This window comes from Alosa alosa, chromosome 8 (assembly GCF_017589495.1).
Source record: "Alosa alosa isolate M-15738 ecotype Scorff River chromosome 8, AALO_Geno_1.1, whole genome shotgun sequence".
NCBI lineage: Eukaryota > Metazoa > Chordata > Actinopteri > Clupeiformes > Clupeidae > Alosa > Alosa alosa.
In genome coordinates this window covers 19,089,504-19,114,466 of record NC_063196.1, presented here as the reverse complement: position 1 = coordinate 19,114,466, position 24,963 = coordinate 19,089,504, and the positions used below count along the sequence as shown (strand labels likewise).

The 24,963-nt window shown below is 42.4% G+C and overlaps 2 protein-coding genes across 3 annotated transcripts in view; one reads left to right on the top strand and one right to left on the bottom strand.

The window, feature by feature from the left end:
* The first annotated feature begins 1,166 nt into the window (after positions 1 to 1,166).
* On the top strand, positions 1,167 to 9,940 carry LOC125299517 (zinc finger protein 501-like). 2 transcript variants are annotated; one of them, XM_048250818.1, is made up of 5 exons: positions 1,167 to 1,241; positions 1,727 to 1,814; positions 2,117 to 2,236; positions 7,852 to 8,364; positions 8,601 to 9,940. In XM_048250818.1, exons 3-5 carry the CDS (start codon positions 2,194 to 2,196, stop codon positions 9,596 to 9,598), a joined length of 1,554 nt encoding a protein of 517 aa, XP_048106775.1. In that variant the 5' UTR covers positions 1,167 to 1,241; positions 1,727 to 1,814; positions 2,117 to 2,193; the 3' UTR covers positions 9,599 to 9,940. The 2 variants fall into 2 exon arrangements, with proteins under 2 accessions (XP_048106775.1, XP_048106774.1); XM_048250817.1 differs by having other exon boundaries at positions 2,065 to 2,236.
* Positions 9,941 to 10,408: 468 nt separating this feature from the next.
* fam184ab (family with sequence similarity 184 member Ab) overlaps positions 10,409 to 24,963 on the bottom strand; it is a 132,419-nt gene continuing 117,864 nt past the window's right edge. Inside the window, exons 15-19 of the mRNA XM_048250057.1 lie at positions 22,979 to 23,125; positions 19,265 to 19,382; positions 17,977 to 18,081; positions 16,467 to 16,723; positions 10,409 to 11,062 (exon numbers count right to left, since the gene is read on the bottom strand). Of these exons, the coding sequence (XP_048106014.1) occupies positions 10,981 to 11,062; positions 16,467 to 16,723; positions 17,977 to 18,081; positions 19,265 to 19,382; positions 22,979 to 23,125 (709 nt within the window). The 3' untranslated portion in view covers positions 10,409 to 10,980. The remainder of the gene's footprint in view (positions 11,063 to 16,466; positions 16,724 to 17,976; positions 18,082 to 19,264; positions 19,383 to 22,978; positions 23,126 to 24,963) is intronic.

The window sequence follows — 24,963 nt, the reverse complement described above, 5'->3', positions numbered from 1 at the left end:
TTTTTAAAATAGCATCTAACAGAAAAAATGGCTATACAGCTACAGTACATGATTAACTTAAGTTTTATGTGTTGCGATTATGAGGGGTCCTTGGAGAATGTTCCACTCCATGAAGGGTCCCTGGCCCACAAAAGTTTGAGAACCCCTGCTCTACTGTATTTGAGTGGCCAATGACAAAATGCATAATTTAAATGGTAAAGCTGGGGTGTAACTGGGAGCTGTAGCTGGGATGTTTAAATCATGTTCACACTGTATTTTGCCTGTCTCTAATTAACAGAAGTGTTGTTATAGTCTTTTGTAACCAGCCGTATGAGAATGAAGAGTAATTATAGAGTACAAGGGTCCTATTATCTGCACGTGCCACTTGCTGAGAACAAGCCCCACACACCATGTGAACCCTTCAAGAAAGCCAGGCAGACATACCATGGGTAAATGTCACAATAATTATTTATTTATGAGCATACACCATTATAATATAAATATAAAATATGTATTTTATTTTTTTAAATTGGTGAGACATCATTATATCTGTGTTGAGGCAACCATAGAAGCAGTTTTATTTTCATTTCTACCAAAATTGGTAATGTATCTGTAACAAACGCTCTTTATGCATTTTGACTGCATTTTGCAAACATAAGCAACACGGCTCTGCTTATTGCAGCTAACGTTAACTTAGCGTAAACATTTGTTGACAGTAACGTTAACTAAAAGTATGTATGGAGGAGGAGGACAACTAATGAACAGTTTTCGGATTGTTGTCTGATGGCTTTGACATTAGATGTTCCTTTTACACGCATATTATAAAGTATACCTACATAATGTTATTAAAACAAATAGTTAAATTATACCTGGATGCGTTTATCGAGATCTTCGTCGTCATGTCACAACCGAGTAGTTGCAGTTGCAGTCACTGCCATTTTTACATTTGGCGCTGGATTTTACCATACGGTACTGTAGAGGAGTAGCTTATAATAATCACAGCAGTGGATTCATATCACCTCGTATTATTCTTGCAGTGTCGTGGCGATTTATATATCTAAGTATATGTTAATAATGTTTGTTGTTTTAATTATTCTGATTATTCAACACTGTCAAGACCATTTGCTTGCTCACATTGAGTATAGACCCTCCGCGTTTTGTCAAAATGGTACATTCCAGGAAACATTCTCTTTCCAGTGGAGTGGTGATAAGAGAGTGCGTGCGTTTATGGTTTCACCCTATTTTATACACTTTATTGTCATGTAAGATATGTTTTTGTGAACCCGTCAGATTTCATTATAAAGACAATGTTTCGATAGTGCTCGCTATTCTGAGTAATTGTGCAGCTTGTCATTGCTGGTAGTTTTGCAATGACCAATGAAGACAAAACTTACATCCGAGGACTGGCTTTGAAGAACACAGCTTACTCATTGTTAATTGGTAGACTTTTCTGGACTAGCTACAGATGAAGCAGCTGCTTTGAAACTTTAATTTTCTGTCACATGGATGCAGACTGCATGATGCGACAGCCTGCATCCATTTCATTGATTACAATTCTCCACAATTCTCTTCTTATTGAGTAGCCTAGACTATGAAATTACCTTAACGTTTATTTTCTTTTTAATTGCAGTGTAGATAGATAAATAGATAGAGAGATAGATAGATATATAAGATATATGTTTCTTTATTGGTTTTAGTCATCTTCCAGACACCTCCAGTACTGATGTGCTTTTATGTGTTTACACAGGTTAATTAGACCTCAAAACATTGATATGGTTGACAAAGCAAGCCTACACTGACAGAGAAGGCCCCACAATTCATCAAACATGCAACAGGTAGGCTATCACACAAAAACACTCAAACACAACTGTTTAATTGTCTGTATCCTCTGCTGCCTTGTGGTAACACCAACCCTGAATGTGAAGATATGTTGCTTATAAAAACATCCTTCATAAAAGGCTGAAATTGTTACATACTTTTAACCTGCATTGTATCTTGTCTGTGAAATGAATTAATGTACATTTGTAGTTGAACAATTCAACAGAATTTGCATATCTCTCTTCTCCCATGGGTTTGTTGGGACAGGAGGAAAAAGTAAGCATCCCTCCTGTCTTCAACTCTGTCTGCTCCTCTTCAGACCCTCTGTCCCTGGCTCAGTTAAGGAGGGTATCAGTGGCACTGACGGACAGCTCCAGGACACAAGGACAGCGAGAGATGGATGAAGAGGACAGAAGAGCAGGAGATCAGCCTGAGACACGTAAGAGATCAGATCACTCTCTCTCACACCACACACACACACACACACACACACACAGAAAAGCATATCAAGCCAACACCAGGCACCAATGCAGGATTGTCAGCAGGCCAGAGTGCGAATTACCCCACCATAATTGGGGGGGTACTATTTAGAATCTTTGCTCGGACGCAGCATCGTTTCACAAACTATGGACGGGAAGACTGCTGGGCAAATTATGCGCAGTGTTTCTGTCACTCGTCTGATAATTTGCTGCGCAATTTATGAAGGAACTACGGACTGACAGAAAAAGAAAACAAACGTAAATCAGGAGGAAATACATGTTAAGTTGATCTGTTTGCATCTTTCCAGCGTGTGTTGCTGGCCTAGCCTATAGGGAAGAGTTATAATACCTGTAATATCTGTCAGCAGCTTGCTTGCCAGCGTATCCTAGTAGGCCTACTTCGCAAAAGTTGTGAAATATAACCGCATATTTTTTGAATGTCGGCGACTGGCTAGCCTAGGCATACATAAATAAAACGTGCGTTCATAATACGTGCGTGCTTGAGATGAAACCAGCAGTTTTCAGCAGGATTATGTGAGGAGGACTTGAATTAATTTAAAACGTCAATGGTTTTACAATGTTTCAGTCAAGCTTTGGTTGGTTTAGATACAACTGGTATGCAAATGTAAAGTAGTGGATTCACTTTAATTTGCTGTGCAGCATATTGGGCCAATAGATGCACATAGTAAATTATATAAAGTAGGCCTATTAAAATATTTAAATAGCTTAGTCTAACTTTGAAAAAAATATTAAAGGGAATCCAGTCCAGTGCACATGTCTTTGGTAAGTAGCATAGGCTACTACAGACACAGGTGAAGAACAGTCAGCCTCAGACAGAGCCAGACCCTAAAATTGGGCATAATTTATAGCTGTGAAGGTAATTCACACACAATTATTTTTCTTTCGCCAAAATATATTTGGTAACTTCCTTAGACATCCAAAATGGGGTGGGGGTTAAAATTAGTAGAAAAAAAAAACTATTGCATAACACAGTTTTATGTTGTCGTATGTATCTTTTTGCTGTGGTATAGTCTTAATTGTTCTATTTAGATGTCTTGAAAAGGTCTTAAAAGTCTTTTAATTTGCTCTTGGAAAATGTGCAGATACCCTGTAAGAACATCATGTACACCTGCCAAAACCCTCCACCAGCAGCCCGTCAAATGACCTTAGCGGCATTGTTTTCAAAACGATGAAAATGTTTGCACTTTATTGCACTTTGAGTTCTGCTCAGTTCTATTTTATATTTGTTGTAATTTTGTTTCTGCTTTGTTTGAATAAAAAATAGTCTTATTTCAACTCAATTGTGGTTAATCACTATGAAAATATAAAATGTTCTGGATGGATACCATCTGTGAAGTTAACCAAGAATGGTATATAATCTGCAGGGATTGTAGTGAAAATAGTAAAGGGTAAAAGTGTGGTTTCATGGGGTCCTTTAAAGGAGATTTCAAAATATCGAGATATGTATCGTATATCGTGAAATTGAGAAAATGTATCGGGATATAATTTTTTTCCCATATCGCACAGCCCTATGTGCAACACACATACAAGGTCTAAACATGCAACAAACTGATAATCCGTAGGCTACAGAATATCTCATTGTTATTATATATCCAAAAGAGAACTGTCAACTCCCAAAAGTTAGAAGTTAAGTGCACTGAAACACCATTCTAATTACTAGTAAAGTACTTTACAATTACTAGTAAGACCTTTACAAGAAGCCTATTGCCTATTTCATGAAATATTGATTTGGTTTATTTTTAGATTTCATAAGACCTGGAGCAGTGTTTCCCAGAGAATTGAATTCCATTTGTGGTGGTTGGTTTGCAGAATTAACTTGAATGCAACAGTTTTTAACAAATTAGCACAGCGTGGTTATGATGCTAACCAGATTTAAGCACAATTTAGTACAACCTGGAAAATCATTGTGTGGGGGTCAGTGTTGATATTGTGGTGGGCCGCCACAATTAAGTCAATGTATGGGAAACACTGTGGAGGTAAGACCCAACCCTCTCATATACTGTATAAACAGACACCAATTTTCCATTGTAGTCTATGGTAGTCAGTGTCAAATCACCACAATTACTTGGAGATGTGTAAAATCTGAGCAATATTTAATGTGATTAAGGATACTATGAAAAACCATACTACCACAGAAGGACTACAGAGCGGTAACCTACAAGAATCCGATAACTAGAACAAGCTGGGTATCATCAACACTACAGTATACTACAAATGAGTCACATATACACACATGCACAAATACAGATACACTTTTCCTTTTCATCATAGTGTCTCTGTGAATAAAATCAAATCCTAGTTTCATTGAGATAGTATCAGGGTTCTCAGATGAAACTACATTTATCAAACTAAAAATATGAAATAATAGAATGTAAAAACAATACTAACCAATTAAAAACAAATTCAAATACTAGCATGTACTATTTAGCCTAGGCTACTTGGCTCTTTTTATGTTTATGTTTATGTTTATGTTTATGTTTCATCAGGTTTCACTGATGTTATGTAGGCGTAGCTATATCAGACCCTCTTGTGCATAACATAAAAACAGGATCTGTGCCAAACTCATTTCAGAAGGGCACAATAATTTATTCAAGATTAATTGAGAATGGACACCTAGGCTATGGAGTTCATCTTGGAAATGACTATCGATTTTACCTCACCACAATGTAAAGCTTGATTTAAATAGAGAATTATCTTGTTAACTAACCTTGGTAACTAACCAAGGTCCACTTTACTAGGTAAGTAGCCTGTAATTCAATGTACAGTATGAAGACGTGACATGAGTTATGAAAGAATAAACATGTTAATAAATGAAGGTTGTAAAATAACAAATTTTCAACAAGCTAGACGTCTGCTAGTAACTTAAATTTACCCATGCATCAGTAGCAAACCGAATTTTGCCTAGGCTACTGGAGGAATTTACCTAGTGTTTTGTCATTCAATGCTGACACTTGCTTGAGAAGTTGAAGTCGTTCTCCATCTCTCCACTGTGAAAATAGGAGTTGACTTGAATTGTAGCCTAACTGTAAGGCTATTTTTCCACAATATCAGAAAAATGATCTGATCCCCCCAAAACTGATATTTCTGTCTCTTTGGGGGGTACTGGGTCTTCATTGCGGGGTATAGTACCCCCTGTAATTCGAACTATGCGGCAGGCACCTCAGCCCATCTCACTAATGCACCTACAGTACAGTATGTGTTTTTTTCTTTTCTCTGTTATATAACCTTGTCTATGTACCTTGTCTGTTTGTCCCTGTAACAAAACTGTAAAGTGTCTTTGAGTGTTTAAAAAAGCGCTATAAAAATAAATGTATTATTATAGAAATAACTGTTTTATCTTTTTGTTGTTTATTTGTCAATGACATCCACGCAGACACACTGTCAAGCTTGATACAGTTAAAACATCTTGTTGTGCTGAGAAACTGAAAAAGTCAGTGGTCCCTAGTCAGTCCCAGAACCCAGTAGAGTCATATTAACTAGCTTATTAATAGTAACACACACACACACACAGACACACTCACTCACTCTCACACACAATGCCGGCGCTCCGCACACGCACATCATGCACTGCGCGTAGGGCACCAAGTGCCTGGGGGGGGCTACTAGTATAACTAACAAATGAAATATGTCTAAAGCATGTTAATATGCAAAAGCATTACAAAAGTAATATAGGCCTAGACCAAATTAGTCGAGAAAAAGGTGAATCTCCTGTGTGGCCCTCTCTCCAGCCCACCTCCCAGTGGTCTGTTCGATTATGCCTCAATCCCAAATTTGGCAGACACCTTAGACATGGCCTGGAAAAGGCACTAACGGTGGGTTTCCACACAGCGAAACACCTCACGATTTTCGGCCAGTGAAATTTCGCCTCGGGGGGCGTGACGGCCAAACCGCTAACCATTTGACTGCAGTGTTTAGCCAGTGGTGGCAAGCGAGCTAATTAGGCTAATCAGCTAGTTTAAATGTTTAAGTACTTAATGAAGATATCCAGGGGTCTTTATGCCTCGACTAAGTTGATGTTGCCTATAAGCCTATAAACAGCAATTCATGTTCATAGAAACAACAAGGTCAATAAGACATAATATATTTCATACCTATGTTGCAGCATGTCTAGCTAGGTTCACAATGCAATCCAATGTCCGAAAAATACTAGCATTTCGCCTGTCAGCTAGCTAAAAAGGTCGAGTGTTTAAACTAACATATATAGTGGTCTATTTAGTGGTGTATGTGCTCTGACTAAGTTTGTGTGACATATAAACCACAATTTGTGTTGATACAATTGCCAATGTTTGTTTAGAAACATTTTAATCACATACAAATTTTCGTGTTACAGCTCAGGTAGTCTCCGCCATCTTGGTCAGACTTTTTTGTAACTCCCGCCTCCAAACACAAAGACGCGGACCTGATTAGTTCTCGAATGGTCCTCATTTAAATAAAGTGAAACTTTCGCCAACTTTGTTTCGCCTGCCTCGGTGATTCGCTCTCATTTCGTCTCCATTCAACCTCAATGAGAGCGACGCAAAATTTCGGTGTGTGGAAACACACCGTAAGAGTCGGGGGTGGAAAAAAGGTAAAAGAAGAGACAGCGGGATGATGCTCGCGCGTCACTTGCAGTTAAGACAATGTTTTAAATAAAAAATGTAAATAGTTTTGTAGCCCTTGCGTGTATGGATGTCTATGCTTATGCCAGGTAATAGGCCTACTACTACCGTCAATAAACTTTGTAACGTAAGCTCCTACTAGCCATGTTCATGTTCAAGTGTTACGTTGCAAATGATTGATGCTGGCTAACTAGTTATTTTATGTTGTGGATATGGATATGGATTATGGGTTATTGAATGCAATTCAACACTCTGCTGTTTTCTGTTAACGTTAGCAATCGGTGCATAAGACTAGCAATCCTTCCTCAGGTTGCTAGCTAGCAATGCTATTTCTGATTATGCTTAAACTGGGCTTGCTATTTCTTTTAGCCATCAGAGATATAGTCAGGTAACGTTAGCCTATTAGCCTAGTTTGCTTTGCTTTTCAGGACGCTTTTTTGGCGTTTGCTATCAATTATGATCAAACGATGTAATTGTGTAGTGAAAAAGTAACGCGACAAGTGACACTTTCTTAACGTAATGAAATGATGAGTGGGAAACGGCTCTTGGTAAGGTAAACTTCACCAAGCATTTGTACTTAGGACACCCAAATGGCTAGTGTCGGCCCTGCTCACACACACACACATTTACACCAACACACAGGGTTCTCTAATACATTCAGCCCAAAACTCAAAAGATATCTCTGCCGACATTAATTAAGGTCAGCTTCATGCCAGAGATTGGTTCCAATTATTGATTGTGTTGAATATGAGGACCAGGACACTGTAGCCCTGAAAAAAAAAACACATTTTTGTGTATTCCCATCTTGTATTATGTGTCTGTTATTAATAGATGGATGAAGTGTGTGTTTTTTTCATACAGGAACTCTGTACAGAAAATTTCTGATATAAAACAGGACAATTGTTAATATTTATGTAAGAATTATTGGTGATATGTGTTTTTTTTGGATACAACAGGAAATGGATCATCTCCTTCAGCCTCAGGATTATCAACATCCGCCTCCATCTCATGGACAGAGAAGACCAAGAAGTACTTCTGTTCTCTGTGTGGTAAAAGCTTCCACTTACGGTCTCAGTTTATGCTGCATCACTGTGCTCCCATAGCAAAGAAGCAACACTCCTGCTCCCAGTGTGGCAAGGGTTTCTTTGATGTGCGAAAACTCAAGTCACACCAGCACATTCACAGAGGAGAGAAGCAACACCACTGCACTCAGTGTGGCAAGAATTTTACTAGCGCCACATCTCTGAAGAGACACCAGCACATTCATACGGGAGAAAAGCCACACATCTGCGGTCTCTGTGGCAAGGGTTTTACAAGACGGTATCTTCTCAAGCGACACCAGCACATTCACTCTGAGGAAAGGCCATACCATTGCAGTCACTGTGGCAAGAGTTTCACTCGAGGGGATCATCTAAAAGAGCATCAGCGCATTCATACAGGATTGAGGTCATACCGCTGGGCTCCATTTGGTAAGTTTCACCAAAGAGAATAATCTTGAGTTATGTCAGTGCACTCATATAGAAGAGGGTAGCACTTCATTCAAGATCGTACACATTTTACTAGGGCATACGATGTCATGGTGAAAAGTTGTAACACTGCATTGCAGTGTAGTCAGAGTTCGAATTAAGAGCATCATCTCAAACAACACTATGACATGTCTGTCTTTTCTTATACCCATTTTGTTTGCCCTGTTTATATGAAACAGGAAAAGGACCATCTCCTTTTTTGGGGTTTCCAGCATCCACCTCTGTCTCACACAGAGAGAAATACAAAAGATACTCCTGTTTTCTGTGTGGCAAAGGCTTCCACTTATGGTCTCGGTTCCAGCTGCATCGCTATGCTCACATGGTAAAGAAACAATACCCCTGCTTCAAATGTGATGAGAATTTCCTTGTTGTGGCCGAACTCAGATCACACCAGCGCGTCCACATGGGTGGGAGACCACACCGCTGCACTCAATGTGGCAAGGGTTTTCCTATCAAGAGCACGCTCAACAGACACCAGCGAACTCACACAGGAGAAAGGCGTCACCTATGTGCTCAGTGTGGTAAGACGTTCACCAGAAAGCAACGTCTCGAAACACATCAGCAAAGGCATACAGGAGAAAGGCCATATGACTGCATTACATGTGGTATGAGTTTCTTCAAAAAGGATACTCTCAAACAACATCAACGCACTGACACAGGGGAGAAACCATACCATTGTACTCAGTGTGGCAAGAGTTTTGCGGATGGAAGTAGTCTCAAACAACACCAGCGCGTGCACACAGGAGAGAGGCCATACCACTGCATCATATGTGGCAAGAGTTTTACTAGAAGTAATCATCTCAAGCAACACTACCATGTTCACACAGGAAAGAAGCCATACCTTTGCACCGTGTGTGGCAAAAGTTATGCTAAAGGATGTAGTCTCAAACATCACCAACATATGCACACGAGAGAGAGGCTGTACCATTGCTCTCAGTGTGAAGCGAGTTTCACTGCGATGTCTAAACTCAATGAACACCAGTGCATTCATACAGGAGGGAAGCCATATAACTGCACTCTGTGTGGAAAAGGTTTCACCCGTCAAAGCGATGTTAATAGACACCAGCGTGTTCACACAGGAGAAAGGCCATATATTTGCGCACAGTGTGCCAAGAGCTTCACCAGAAAGGATCATCTCAAGAAGCATCGATGCCATCATGCAGGGGAAAGGCCATAGCACTGCGCTTTTAATTAGTTTAGTTTTAATTGAGGGCATCATCTTCAACAACACTGGCGCAGTCACTCACTGCTCCGAGTCTAATCCAGTGCAAATTTGACCACTCTGGTCGTGATCCCTTGTAGATCTGGCAACAGTTTGGCCATGATTCAGTACCATTCTGGTCCAGACCCAAAGAGAATGGTGTGCTGTGAGGGTCACTAAACCATTCATGTTTTGCTGGGGAGTCATTGTAAGTCATTCATGTTTTGCTGGGGAGTCATTGCAAACCATTCCTGTTTTTCCATACCTCTTTCAATAGTAAATTATTTTGTTTCTCTCCTGTTGTAGTGTCATGTAAGTTTGTCCATAATTAGATTGTGTACATACATACTATATATATATATATATATATATGAGGCATGTATGTTAATGCCAATGTGGGGTCTATTTGAGTGTTACTGGGGCTTACTAAAAAGCGGTGGAAATGCATCATTTAAATGGAAAAGCTGGGGTGTAACACTGACATGTTTAAATCATATCCATTATGATCACAAGGATCACAATAACACCAGCCTACTCCCTACAGCATTCAATATTTTGTAGTTGTACCTTATCATTACACACATTTTGCATTGAGGCCGGGATATTTTGCCTGTCTCTAATTAACAGAAGTGTGGTTATAGTCTTTTGTAACCAGCCTGTATGAGAATGCAGAGTAATTATAGAGTACAAGGGTCCTATTATCTGCACGTGTCACTTGCTGAGAACAAGCCCCACACACCATGTGAACCCTTCAAGAAAGCCAGGCAGACACACCATGGTTAAATGTCACAATATTGATTTATTTCTGAGCATACACCATTATAATATAAATATAAAATATGTATTTTATTTTTAAAATTGGTGAGACATCATTATATCTGTGTTGAGACAACCATAGAAACAGTTTTATTTTAATTTCTACCAAAATTGGTAATGTATCTGTAACAAACGCTCATTATGGTGCCATTCTATAAGGTACAGAGAGAGAGAGACAGACAGACAGACAGATAGAGAGAGAACAATATACCTCATCTGAACAAATTACAATGCAGCAGCAAATGGACCACTCTTTAGAAATAGCAGGAACATAAAGTCAAAACATATCTAGAATCACTGTACAAACAAGAAAACCCATTCACAGTGAAGAAAACAAAGAAAAAAATAAATAAATAAATAAATAAATAAAAATGAATGTAATGATGTTTCATTAAATAATAATTCTCTTCATTTATTTGTTGTTTTTTTTTTGGTATTTTAGGAATTTTAGTTGGTTCTCTTTTGTTTACATTTTGTTTTTAGTTTGCTTGTTTTTCGTTTATTTTCTTCGTTTGGTTCGACATGCTCTGGAGTTGCGGAAGTCAGAAAGAGAAGTACTGCGCGAACCACTCCTGCCGCTGGGCATCTGGGGAGGCTAGGGGTGACTCTTCTGTCTCAGGAGGGCTGAGAAGAAAAGGGAGGAGAGAGAGAGAGAGAAAGAAAGAGGGAGGGAGTGGAGAGAAATGCAAAGGGGGCACAGAAAGATAAGAAGATGAAAAGGGAACAGATGAGCAAAAAAGAAGGATGAATGCAAGAGAGGGAAGAGAAAGAGATTAAGGGTGGAAAGGACAGAGAGAGAGAGAGAGAGAGAGAATCACAGGAACAGCAGTTAAACACGACAGCATAAAGGTGACCCATACTCATGCTAACAGATATTTTGCTCATTCCTGATTGTACTGAGTGAGAGCCAAGATTTGAGTCTGCATTTGTGTGAGTGTACGTAGTGCACGTGACTACAAGAGATATTCCTGAATTCCTTCAGGCGTACGCGTCTTCATTTTGTCTCTGAAATACTAGCAGCAGCACACCCTGCTCTTTTTTCATCTGCGTCTCAAGAGGTCTGGCTTCCAGCTGTGAGTCTCATTTTGTGCCTTTTCATTTGTGAGAAGTCCTTGCAAATACATTTCTTGTGCACCTACAAGTACATGAGGGAATATGTGTGTGTCAACTCTGCTGTGTCTGTATGTTGCATTGCTAGTGCCTAACACAAAATGACTTCACTGAAATGAGTTAATGCTTTTATTAGGTATAAAATATTAAGTCTTCAGAGGCCCTGTGTGAAGCCGTGTCATTGATTTCTCATCTCTCTCTCTCTCTCAATCTGTCTGGTCTACTGGTGGACTGAGATGGTCAGACGCCGCTCGACCTCTCAATGCTCGTTCGTGAACGTCCACCAGCCGCTCACAGTCATGGGCAGACGCCTGCCCAAGAAGGGCCTCAGTTCATCCAGTCTGAAGAACAGAGAAGAGTGGGAGAGGGTGAGGCTGGTCAGAGCTTATAAACTGAAATAAATCATGTGTCAGTAGAGCTGACCCAAAGGTGGGGAGTGAACAGTTGACTACATACTAAGGGCTTTTGAGGTGTTAGAGAAGTTAAAAAAATGTGTAAAACCTCAACTGTGGATCACTTGGGTTAATTTTGTTCCCCTGCCTGCCAATAGACCATTTGTCCCCAAAGAGTTTTATTCAATCTTGAGCAAGGCTCTGTAATGAAGGATTAAAACAATGAAAAAAACTGTGCCTGAGTTTATGAGAAGATTCAAGTTGTTCTATCTAGTTCTAAATCCTAAATAGCCTAACCCACACCTGGATTCAGTCACGGTGCCTGAGAAGTTGAATTCCTTACCCACAGCACGTCTAGCAACTCTGCTGCTTATTATTTGAGCAAACCCTTTTCAGGGGTAACCGTGCAAATGGCTGATTAAGGATTTGATATCCTCAAATAAAATTCCTGGGTTTTAATTTAGTTTAGGATAAAATTGCACATAGCAGTGTGGACTATGTGCTGCAGGCTTATAATGTAATTTTGTTTGCGCATACGCGTGTGTGCCACTAGTCTGTCTGCGATGTAGGCCTACGATGAGAATGTTATCAGCTGAAGTGTCGGAGATGCTGTCGTCTATAAGCAGTGAAAACAAAAGACAGGCAAAATTACCATCCAGGCTCTGCTACAAAGAAAAAGAAAAGCTTCTGAATGCATTAGGAGCCATTTTCATTCTGACAGGCAGCCGCCGTCGGCTGAAGTGCCTGTCACGGGCTGAGGAATGCTCGCCCATTTTCAATGTATTGAAATGCACGGGGCGCCTATCGTTTCATAAATCACGGCCACGCTCAGGAGTCTTGACGTGCTCCGGTGTTCGGTTGTTCGAGACGCTATGGCGCTTGTACTTGTGTCTTTTAGAATTCTCTGCCATAGTCGGTTTTCCTGACTGTTCCTCTTTGAAGTACAACTTTCACTGCTAGCCTCAAAGTTTTTTTCTTTCCTTATTTTCTCTCTCTCTCTCTCTCTCTCTCTCTCTCTCTCTCTCAAGCCCAGATGATTTCCATAGCAGTCAAACCCCGCTCGCCTCAGAAATGCTTTCATTTCCACCAAACTCAATTTGGTACTCAATTGAGCTTGCATCTCTCCGTGTGTGTTTTTTTTTTTTTCATCATCAGGAGCCGCTACCTGAGCTGGACCGAATGGCTTGAACTTCATAAGCGTGCTTATAGCAGAGTAATTGAACTGCGAGCGCTCTGTGGCTTACCAATGAAGGAGCAGATGGGGAGTGCTCCTGCATTACTGTGGATGCTGGCTTGTGAACCGAAATGCACAGACTTGGGAGAGGGTTGCACTGTGTTGCTATGGCTGACGCTGCCTCGTGTGTTGTGTGGTGATAATGCATGTGTGATTTCGCAGTCAACACACGGGTCTCTGTCAACTGTCATGCTCTCTGAAACACAAACATCTCTTCCTCAGCCTTGGGTGTGATGTGTGAGTGTGTGTGGACCTTAGTTTTTCTGCCTGTTTCGTCTATGCTTGAATCACTATGTGTTTCCTGTATGTGCATATATACACATATACATCTATGAAGTACTGTTTATGTGTTGATGTGTGGATGTGTTGCTTCTTCATGCACTGATTATATTCACATACTGATGTCCGTGCATTGTGATTGTGTACATCTTGTGTCTGTGACCATGGGTTTGGCTGTCTCTGTGTGTGTGTGTGTGTGTGTGTGTCTCTGCTCAGCCGAGTAGAAAACCAGGTCACCTTGGCAAGGGTTGAGACAGACAGGCGGGGTGTGTGAAGTAGTGTGTGTATGTATGTGTGTGTGTGTGTGTGTGGGGGTTAGGATGGAGGGTGACCAAGGCGGCGCGCCTGCAACTGATCCACATTCATGACAGCATGCAGCAAGGACAAGAGCAGCAGCCGGCGTACAAATGCACCCACACACACCCCCACACACACATGTGCACACATACAGTACACGTGCACACACAACGTCACATGCATCAGCAGCAGTAGCACCCAGGGAAGATCACAGGCGTTGTCCGAGACAAATATACACAGCAGAGCAGCTCGGCAGATCTGGCTTTAAGCGGTTTTAGTTATGTAGTGGTATTATATTCAGCTATGTCTGTCAGTGCAGACCCAGAGGTACTATAGCTATTAAACTACTATTAAATTAAATTACTTGGCCTGAGTTTCAGTCTGTCCTTGGGTCATTTCTTTGGTGTTGTTTCACCCCTTAAAATCCGTCATCCCTTGAAAATACGACTTGATAAGCCAGATCTGTGCTCTCAAAAAACAATAAAGCAAAACAAAACAAAAAACACATTTAGCAAACACAATCCACAACATGTCTTGTAAAGCGAAACGTCAGGAGTTTTATTGATGGATAAAAAGCAAAATGCTGCCTCAAAGCAAAAAAACAGTACAAACATCCATATGTACAGGCACCAAAGCACACCACACAAAAATGATATATCAGCAACATACATCATTTCAAGTTTTACAAGCTCCACAAAACAACAAGTACAACAAGTGCATTTCAATATACAGTACAAAGGATAAAACACTGTATCCCCAAAATGAGAGAGCAGCCATATACATTCAGTAGAGTTTATGGGAATGAGAGGGTTAACAGCAGCCATTCCAATGCCCGAGCCCAGCAGCCTGAATGAGTTGTATAACTTCCAGCACAGACACAGATGAGCACAATGAACCAGGACAACACACACGAGAGAAACACACACGAGACAGCAGACCAACAGACAGCTGGTGGCCATTCAACATGCTCCCTTTTTGCATTCCAAGGCCATTTCCAAAAAAAAAAAAACATAGATTTATATAAATATATTTCATTTAAAAAGGCTTCAGTTATGTGGACGAGTCATACACCAGCTAGCATAAGTGTTTGTCCTCTACATAAGCCCTTTGAAAGGAGTTCAGCAGAGACATCCCTTCTGTTCAAGCTTTTAGAAAGAAACTGAACTGGCAGGGTGTTGGGGTAGACAGGGGCAGCAGTGTGTGTGTGTGTATGTGTGTGTGTGTATGTGTGTGTATGTGTGTGTGTGTGTGTGTGTGTGTGTGTGTGTGTGTGTGAGAGAGATGGGGGCGCTTGAATATGCTGACAACGTGCGGCCAGAGACTGGCAGGGAGCACCCACTCCATCAATCTCCGATCGTCGCCCTCTCGGGACGCCAGCGCAGAGTGCCAAGAGGGTTCGAGGAGGAGGAGGAGGAGAGAGAGAGGAAGAGAGAATGTCCCATTCCTCCTCAGATGGAATGTTAATGGCAGGGGAGAGCTGTCCCCGGCCAGGCCGTCTGTCTGACAGAAGAGGCCCACGGTCATCTGTCATTTGCGCTAATTGCTGTTTTGGAGATCGTTTTGTCATTTTCTTCTTTTAAGACAAAAAAAGTGAGAAAAAAAAAAAAAAAAAAAAAAAAACAATTCCCTGTCCCTTATTTATCCAAGGTGAGTCTGGGATATGGTTGTCTCGTTTCTGTACCACTTAAGCAATCGGCCTGAGTTTTGTTTTATCAGTGTTTTATGGCTGAAAAGAAGGGATGCCAATGCTGCTTCCAGAAAATTGTATGAACGTTCAAAAAGAAAACAAAAATTATATATATATATTAGTAGAGAAAAACAAAAATAACAGAAATGCTGTTTTTGCATCCATATCTTTAAGCCAGGCCCCCACAGGAGAGTTAGTCGTGCGTGTAAACGTATCCATGTGAGATCCTCTATGTGTGTATATTTGTGTGTGTGTGTGTGTGTGTGTGAGAGAGATGGGGCTTGAATATGCTGACAGCGTCTTGACCAGAGACTGGCAGGGGAGCACCCACTCCATCAATCTCCGATCATTGCCCTCTCGGGGCGCCAGCGCAGAGTGCCAAGAGGGTTCGAGGAGGAGGAGGAGGAGAGAGAGAGGAAGAGAAATGTCCCATTCCTCCTCAGATGGAATGTTAATGGCAGGGGAGAGCTGTCCCGGCCAGGCGTCTGTCTGACAGAAGAGGCCCACGGTCATCTGTCATTTCGCTAATTGCTGTTTTGGAGATCGTTTTGTCATTTTTCTTCTTTTAAGACAAAAAGTGAGAAAAAAAAAAAAAAAAAAAAAAAAAACAATTCCCTGTCCCTTATTTATCCAAGGTGAGTCTGGGATATGGTTGTCTCGTTTCTGTACCACTTAAGCAATCGGCCTGAGTTTTGTTTTATCAGTGTTTTATGGCTGAAAAGAAGGGATGCCAATGCTGCTTCCAGAAAATTGTATGAACGTTCAAAAAGAAAACAAAAATTATATATATATATTAGTAGAGAAAAACAAAAATAACAGAAATGCTGTTTTTGCATCCATATCTTTAAGCCAGGCCCCCACAGGAGAGTTAGTCGTGCGTGTAAACGTATCCATGTGAGATCCTCTATGTGTGTATATTTGTGTGTGTGTGTGTGTGTAAGTGGGAGGTGTTGATGACTGAGCATCTAGCATGAAGTGGAGTGGGGTAGGTGGGATGGGTTGGGTGGGTGGGGTCGAGGCGGAGCTCACCTCGTGAATTTCTTGGGCTCGTTTGGGGGGGTTGGCGGGGGCAGGAGCTTGCTCGAGTTCAGGTCGAGCTGGTGGACAGGGGAGTTGGGGATGGGCTCCAGGCGGGTAGGCCCTCCGCCTCTTTCCCCCCCTCCACCTCCTCCACCGCCCCCACCCCCTCCACCCCCACCACCTGGCCCCGTCCCTGTAGCCTCCAGCGCCCGCAGGTTCGGGGAGCTGCTGAATCGGCTTGCCGATTTCTCATTCTTTCTCTTTTGCTACGAGAGGAAGGGACAGCAGGAAGGAAGGAGGACACAGGAGAAAAAAAAAAAGAAGAAAAAAAAAGGAGTTGGGAGAGGGGTGTTGTTGAGAGCGACTCCACGTGGCAAGACTTAAACAGCATAGCTCTCAGTCTGTTTCTATGTTAGCAGCATCACTGATCTCTCTATCGCTCTCTCTTATGAGGATGAGTTGATGTTATAGGTCAAGAAAAAGGTCAAGCTCGCACCAAACATGTCAGTGGGCAGCCACGACTGTTCACAGCAACTCACCAAAATGATAACATGAGTCAAAAAGGAGATGTGTTAATAAGAGTAGGCTACTGAAAAAAAACAAATGTTCATACAATGGCTTGGAAAGCAAAGAACTGGATGTCTACACAGGCACATTGAAGACTCAAACACACACACAAACACGCGTAAACTCACATACATGTACAGGAACCACACCACACATATATGTAACACTGAACCAAATATTGGAAGTTATAGAACTTGGATGATGTCAACAGTTAATACATTGACCATGCAGAGTGATCAGTGTGACTTAAGACAGGGGATTGCCGTGGCAACACTGGGATGGGACACTGAGTGGTCTTTTTTTTTTTTTTGGACATTGCAATCCCATGGACATGGCGACACCTCGTCTCAATCCTGTGTTTGAGGGCTGACGCAACGAGCCGTAGACATGACCCACCAGATGTCAAAGCGTAAAAAAAAAAGAATCAGTTTCACCTCGTAGCAGCATAGCACCACTCACATTTACTGGCTGCTATGTCACGAGATGAGACGGTGACAGTCTCCAGGGGTGTGAATATTTCTCATCAGACATCAGACAGATGCCTATTAGGCCATCCTGGGCTATCAGCAGCATCATGTCATCTGATGCGTGATGTCTACTGCACGGTTGTGTCAGCCAAGTAAGGTGGGTGGCGTTCAGGTTCAAGTGTTAACGTGAAAGGCAACTTGTGATGAAGGTGGAGTTCATAACTCCGAAAAGCCAGTCGAGTTAGTATGGCCTGGATTGGCATGCTCCAGATGGGATGGGGCTGAGTGTTCTGAACCATTCTTCAGGCTCTCACTAAAAATATACTGCATCTTTCTGGGTCTTAGTATGCTGCTATCTCTGTTCACTATGAGTCCATTAGGCGTGTGGTAACCTATCAAGGAGAGAAGTTAGACCTGCTGAGTGTGCACAGAACTGGCCTTCCGTCTCCAGGCAGAAGGGGCTAAGAGGCAGGCCATTATCTTACCTTGATGAGGGGGTTTATTACGCCTACGTTGGGGTTTGCGTTGAACACTTTGTTGAAGTTGGTCTCCCGGTTCACTAACTCCAGCTGATAGAACTTTTTGTCATCCTGCCGACAGTGGGTGTGGGGTGTGGGGGGAGAGGAAGGAGACAGCGATTACACTCTCTTAGGCAATTCATCAACTTGGCACGCATACATGTGAAAAAAAAAAAAGAGAAGACAACAGATAAAACTTGCTCATATTTCTTGGCCAATCATCTTTCAATGCTTGTTGTTGAGGGCACATTGGCTCTCTCTGGCACCATATTATAAATGATAGCGTCCAGACTGAGGAGGCCCAATAGAATTAACTGCACGGTCGGCTGATCCATGCGGAGCGGAGGGCGACCGCTGGGAGGGCCGGGTGAAGGAGAGCCCACGCTGTGGCGACAACGTTGCTGCTCCCTCTGATGCCCAGCTCCAGCTCACTGCACCAGACTGTGTGTGTGTGGGTTGGGGGAATGGAAAACTAATATTTTCCCTTTACTCACACTTGGTGTAAATAGTAGTATAGTACTATGCTATACTATTTTCATATACTAAACTATAATACACCACTAAACTGTAATATACTGCACTATGCTATACCATATTATACAATAGTATAGTATAGTATAGTATAGTATAGTATAGTATATAGTATAGTATAGCATAGTGCAGTATATTACAGTTTAGTGGTGCATTATAGTTTAGTATATGTAAATAGTATATTATAGCAATAGTAGTACAGTACTGATAATATCCATTGTACTAACTATATTATCACATTCTACAAACAGAAAGTATTCAGACCCCCTCACATATTTTACATTTTGTGGCTGTCCACTGTCCCCATCCAACCTGGCTAAGTTTGAGAGGAACTATAGAGAAAATGGCAGAAAATTCCTTAACCCTGGTGTGTAAAGATTGTTGAGTCAAACCCAAGAAGACTCAAGGCTCTAATCGCTGCCAAAGGTCTGAGTAAAGTGTCTGAATAATAATGTCAATGTGATATTTGTATTCCTTGTCGATGAAGTTCATATTAAAGTTCATTAGTTCAGAAGTTCATATTTACTTTGTCTTATAGGGTATTGAGTATAGATTGTACAGAGAGAAAATGAATTCAAACGACTGCAAGGCTGCAACAAACCAAAATGTGAAGGAAGTCAATGGGTCTAAATGCTTCTTCAATGTGCTGTACACTGTACGTATGCCAATAGTAACACTGGTAGTCCAGTAGCCATCAATGACCTGAGCAGAGCAGAGCACTCACCACCAGCTTCTTGACCAGCGACTCCCGCTCCGTCACCATGTCCTTCAGCTCCGCAATCATCTGCAGATCCTCTGGACGGCTCTCGCGGTTCCGGAACTTATCCTCGGTGCCTTCCAACCTGAGGGAGAGAGAGGGAGAGAGCACAGAAAGTGGACTGTCCGTTAACGCCGGCACGTCCTGCTCCAGTGAGGCGCTCCTGCTGGTCTATTAGAAACGGCAGCTCCAATGGAAAACAACAAAAAACACCTGCTAATCCAGACAATTTAGATCTGTTGATACCAAGCTAAAAGGGAGCTACAGGCTAGCTGTTCTTTTCTTGGTGTTTTATGCCCGCAATGTTGTCTTCAAGGCAGCGCTGCCTGGAAGGCACTATGGTTAGGCATGGGTTAAGGTTAGGGTTAGGGTAAGGGTTAGGTTTAGGATAAGGTGCCTTTAAGTCGACGGTGGCAGCGCTGCCTGGAAGATAACATTGGGGGCATAAAACACCATCGAGCTAACTGGTCTAACCCACTTCCAGTCAATTATGCTAAGCTAGGCTAACGGTGTCAGACAGAGAAGAGAATGGTATATATCCTCTTATCTGACTCTGGGGTAGACGGTAAATAAATACATTTCCAAAAACGTTGGCATGTTTCTTTAATTAAAAACGCATAGAATGAGGAGTTTGCCTATGCTGGGAGGGCCTCTGTTAGATCCACCTTTGCAAATGAGGCACATTATGTCACATAATCAAAGTGAAACATGCGGTTTTTCCCCCTAAGCCTGAGAGAGAACCCATTTAACGCTGCCGAGTGTCTTCACTTTGATGACTTTCTGCCATTTCACTCCAATCAACGTTGGCACATCAACACACTCCTTCACACACACACACACACTGCTCACTCACCTCCCACAAAAAAGGCTGCTAAATAATCATGATAAAGGGCTCCGGGGGCCTTTTTAATTACACACGTGTATCGTCGTTAATAGTTTTTTCTTCTAACATCGCCAGGAAATGAATGAGGATCCAAAGAAATCAATAGCTATTACAACTTTTTGCCAGTAAGAGGTACAGAGCTGTGATTGATGCGTGGCTTAATGTCAAAAAGGAAGATGTTCTTTCTGTAGTTGTTGAAGCATGAATCCATCAGCAAGGCCTGAGAGTTGTGTACAATCAAAGAGGGAAGAAGACTTAGAAGCAATTTTTAAAAGAAAAAAACTTCTTAGCCCTGAAAACTTCTTTCATCCATCCAATGCACGCATCTTTCTGTCTGTACCTATGATGTGTTTTACAAACACTTGATGTTTTTTTCTTTGATGTTAATTCTGAGTTTGTTGGGTGTTTGTGAAGAGTAAAACCGTTTCTTTGTGGTAAGTTTTTGTATTGCATTACATTTTTTCGAGCTACCTTTTTCATTTACTTGTTGTTGGATTGTCTGATTAAATGTGGCGGTCCAATCCTTTAACTGTTACTACGTAAAAAAAACACCATCAGTCTGAATCTCACTCCGTCCTCTGACCCTGAAGTGTGGCACAGGAGAGAGATGGAGGCTGAAACGGCCTGCAGCATTAGCATTTGACTGTGATAAATAGGCTATAATTTCACTGTGCTCACGGCCTACCTCAAAGAACAAATAAGACTAATCACCTAGAAAGCACCAAAGGCAAAGCCACATGAACAGTAGACCAAAAAAAAAAAAACCCCAGCCCTTTCAGGTTTCCTTTTTTTTTTCTTACGGGATAAGAGATGAAATATTTATGAAGCTTAAATAGAAACAAACATGTGGCTGGACACGGGAGCTTGATGTTGGGGGTGGGGGGGGGGGGTTGCAGTAAGTAGGCATGGTGTGATGATTAATTGGCGAGGGAGAGAGTGTGCATGCTGTCATGAAAATAGATTTGTGTGATGCTTAATTAGCGAGACACAAATTGGTGTGCTCGTGGGAAGGGGCCTTGTGCGCCAGCCAGGCAGCTAAACAGCGGATGAGACACAACCCGCGGGGGTCACAGGTCAAAGGTTCCCTCCGCCCAATTCAAGCCCGGCCCTTGAGTGTTGCTACGATCACCTCACTGTAATGTGCAACACTTAGATGAGGACCCAAATGTATGACAGCGCAAAGTCCTCACGGTGGCCCAGACCAATGGAGCGACAGCGATGTCTCGCTTTTTTTTTTTGGCCGCGCAACATGAGGTTATTTATATTAATAGCCTCATTAAAAGTGAGGGCTGCTATTAGCGAGGACAAAAAAAAAAAACTAAAGCTAACACGCTGATTAAAAAATACGATAACACCATTTAAAAAGTCCTCTGAACCTCCAACAGTGATTTGTTATTTCTGGTTGAGGACAGCATAGTTTCACGTGGATGGAAATTTTGGCTGTAGCGTTTGGAGGGCATGAATTAGAGCTCTCGCCATTGATGAGCGATACGTGCAGAGAGGCAGGGAGAGAGAGAGAGATGCATGTGCGATGATTTCAGCGGAAGGCAGCATGGCACATGGAGCTATTTTTACCAGCCGGCTGTTCTCTGCAGAAACGGGAGGGTTTTTTCCCCTTTTTTCCCCCTGCTGTTGTTGTGTAGATGGTGCTCTCGATTCAGGCAAAACTAAAATAGGTCACACTGACAGTGCAATCTACAGTCCCTCAGCTCTTCCACTGAGGTGCGTACATCTGTTACCCCCCCCCCCTCATCCCCCTCCACATCGCTGCCTTCTCACACACACACACACACACACACACACACACACACACACACACACACACACAAGCGTACATTCACAGTGGGCAGATGGAAACATGGGAAACTGAATTGTACACATTTTTTTAATGCTTCTACACGCTCAATATTGATCTGCCTGTTCACGTTGAATGTAAACAGCAGGTAAAGCGACTGCCAGGGAAGACGTGACAGTTTAATTGTGTGCGTTTACACATGCGCCCCGCCACGTGCCCAACTACCCAGAAGCCATGTTAACACGCCTCCAGTGCACCTGCTGCTCTACGTTAGTGTATGTGTGTGTGTGTGTCGTTTGTGTATGAGAGTGGGGAGTGTGAACATGTGACTTACTGATGAGCAGAAGATTGAGGACACCTACGTCACCTCCGTTCCAAGTTCATAAAGACGCCAAACACACACACACACACACACACACACATACACACACACATACACACCCCCTCTTCCCTCTCTCTATTATCCTTCTCTACCTCTACTTTTCACTATCCTTCCATCTCTTTTCACTATCCTTCCATCTCTTTTCACTATCCTTCCATCTCTTTTCACTGTCCTTCCATCTTTCACTATCATTCCTTCTCTTTTCACTGTCCTTCCATCTTTCACTATCATTCCTTCTCTTTTCACTATCCTTCCATCCCTGTTTTCCCCACCTCCTTCTTCCTTCTTATTTTACCTTCTCCTCTCATTCCTTATCTCTGCAACACTTCTCTTTTCTTGCTCAGCCAAAAAATATGGCCTTTAGTCAGATGCCAAGGTCATCATGTAATAAGATCAGGGGCATCTGTACCCAGAAACACACACACACACACACACACACACACACACACACACACACATACACTAATACGACATATACATTTGCGCACACAGATCCCTAGGTGATTACACACTTCTAGTGCTACAAACCCACCCACCCCACTCGCCCTCTCTCTCTCTCTCTCTTTCTCTCTCTCACACACACACACACACACACACACACACACACACGTGTCCACTTACAGTATCTGCAGGGCGGAGATCTTGTCCTTGAGCAACTCCTGGGCCTTGTTGAAGTCGGACAGCATGTTCTGCGTCTCGCGGTTGTGCAGCGCGTTCAGCTCACACAGCTCCCGCTCATGCTTCTTGGTCAGGTCCTGCTCATGGGCCCTAAGACACACACATACACACACACACACTCCATGATTATTGTGTGTGCAAACACAAATGTGAGCTATATACACATGTGCATGTGCATGTGTGCACAAGTTGGTCATGCCAGTGCACACACTCTTCCACACCCCTGCATACTGTCGTCATAGTTAATCCTGTACACTAGACTCCCATCTTTAACAAGGTGTGCACATTTGTTTGATGCTAGCAATCATATACACAGAACAATGCATGCACAAAATCAAGTACAGGTTAAATATCACATGAACCATGCACTTATTCTCATATGTTCTTATTCACATACATACTTACACACAGACACAAACCTCATGCTACATGGTCATGTCACACACTAATCACTGTTTGACAGTAATCCCCCCCCCTTCACACACACACACACACACACACACACACACACACACACACACACACACACACACACACACACACACACACACACACACACACACACCACCCACCTCTTCCATATAATTAGACATATTCCCTTTTATCCCTCTCTATTAAAGTTTCATCCCCTGCTTTCATCCCCTCCCTACCTCTGCCACATATAGAGCGGGGTGCTCTTGTCTAGGAAAGACATGTATCATTTAGGCTGGCAGTGCGAGCGAGGTTAGCACTGTGGAATAGGTGCGCGGGAACACTTCTCCACGCTTACCTATTGATTTGGCAGCAGTGTTCTCCAGGCTGGAGCTGAGGGACTAGCGAAGGTCTTCCCCCAGCCCAAATCTCAACACTGTGGGAAGGCTGGAGGAGACCTCCTCATACCATACACACAGATGCATGTGCACGCACACACACACACGCACACAAACAAACAAACACACTACACACACAGATACACACATGCAAAGGTCCCAACATACAGGACACACACAAAGTGTGTATAAGGCACAAATTTCCCTTCACACACACACACACACACACACACACACACACACACACACACACACACACAACCCAAAGTATAGAAGTACAGCATTGAGATTCTGCTGAGCACACACCTTGTGAGAGATAGAACAGGAGAGAGAGAGAGAAAGGAGTACATGCTGGAGAGAGAGAGAGAGAGAGAGCGAGAGAGAAAGAGTACATGCTGCTGCTCTCACTAAGTAGTTCTCCCTAAGGGGAGTGCCGATCCACTTTATTTCTTTATTTATTTGATATTTTTATCTCAGGACCCAGGACTCGCTCGCGTGTTACATAATTGGAAGTGAAATCTGCTCCATGAGGGGTGGGAGATATCCTGCCAGCAGACCATGGGCTTTGGTAAACACATATGCAAACACACACACACACACACAGACACACACACACACACACACACGCGTGCACACAGAGACAAACAAACAAATGCATCTGCACCATACACACTCACATACAGCTACACACACACATGCACGCGAGAACTATCAGACACTCACACACCAACCTCTCTCCCTGTCCCTGTCCCTCTTTCTCAAATGAATGAAATGAATTATATGAAAATCACTCACTGACAACACACACACACACACACACACACACACACACACACACACACACACACACACAGAGTGACACTTAATTCTCAGAGCCTTTCTAATTAATCACCAAACAGCCTATAATTTTATGGGGAGCCAGTCTCCCGCGAGACGTATTCAATAAGTGCCTGCAATATTCATGGCCGGCTGTGGGAAAGCTGTGACCTGATAGAGTGAGGTGGCTGACAAGCGCTCAGTAAATCCTATCTGCCTGCATGCAGAGAGAGAGGGGGAGAGAGAGAGAGACACGATTCTGAATTTATTATATTGTGGAGACGAGTGAGAACGGGGGAAAAT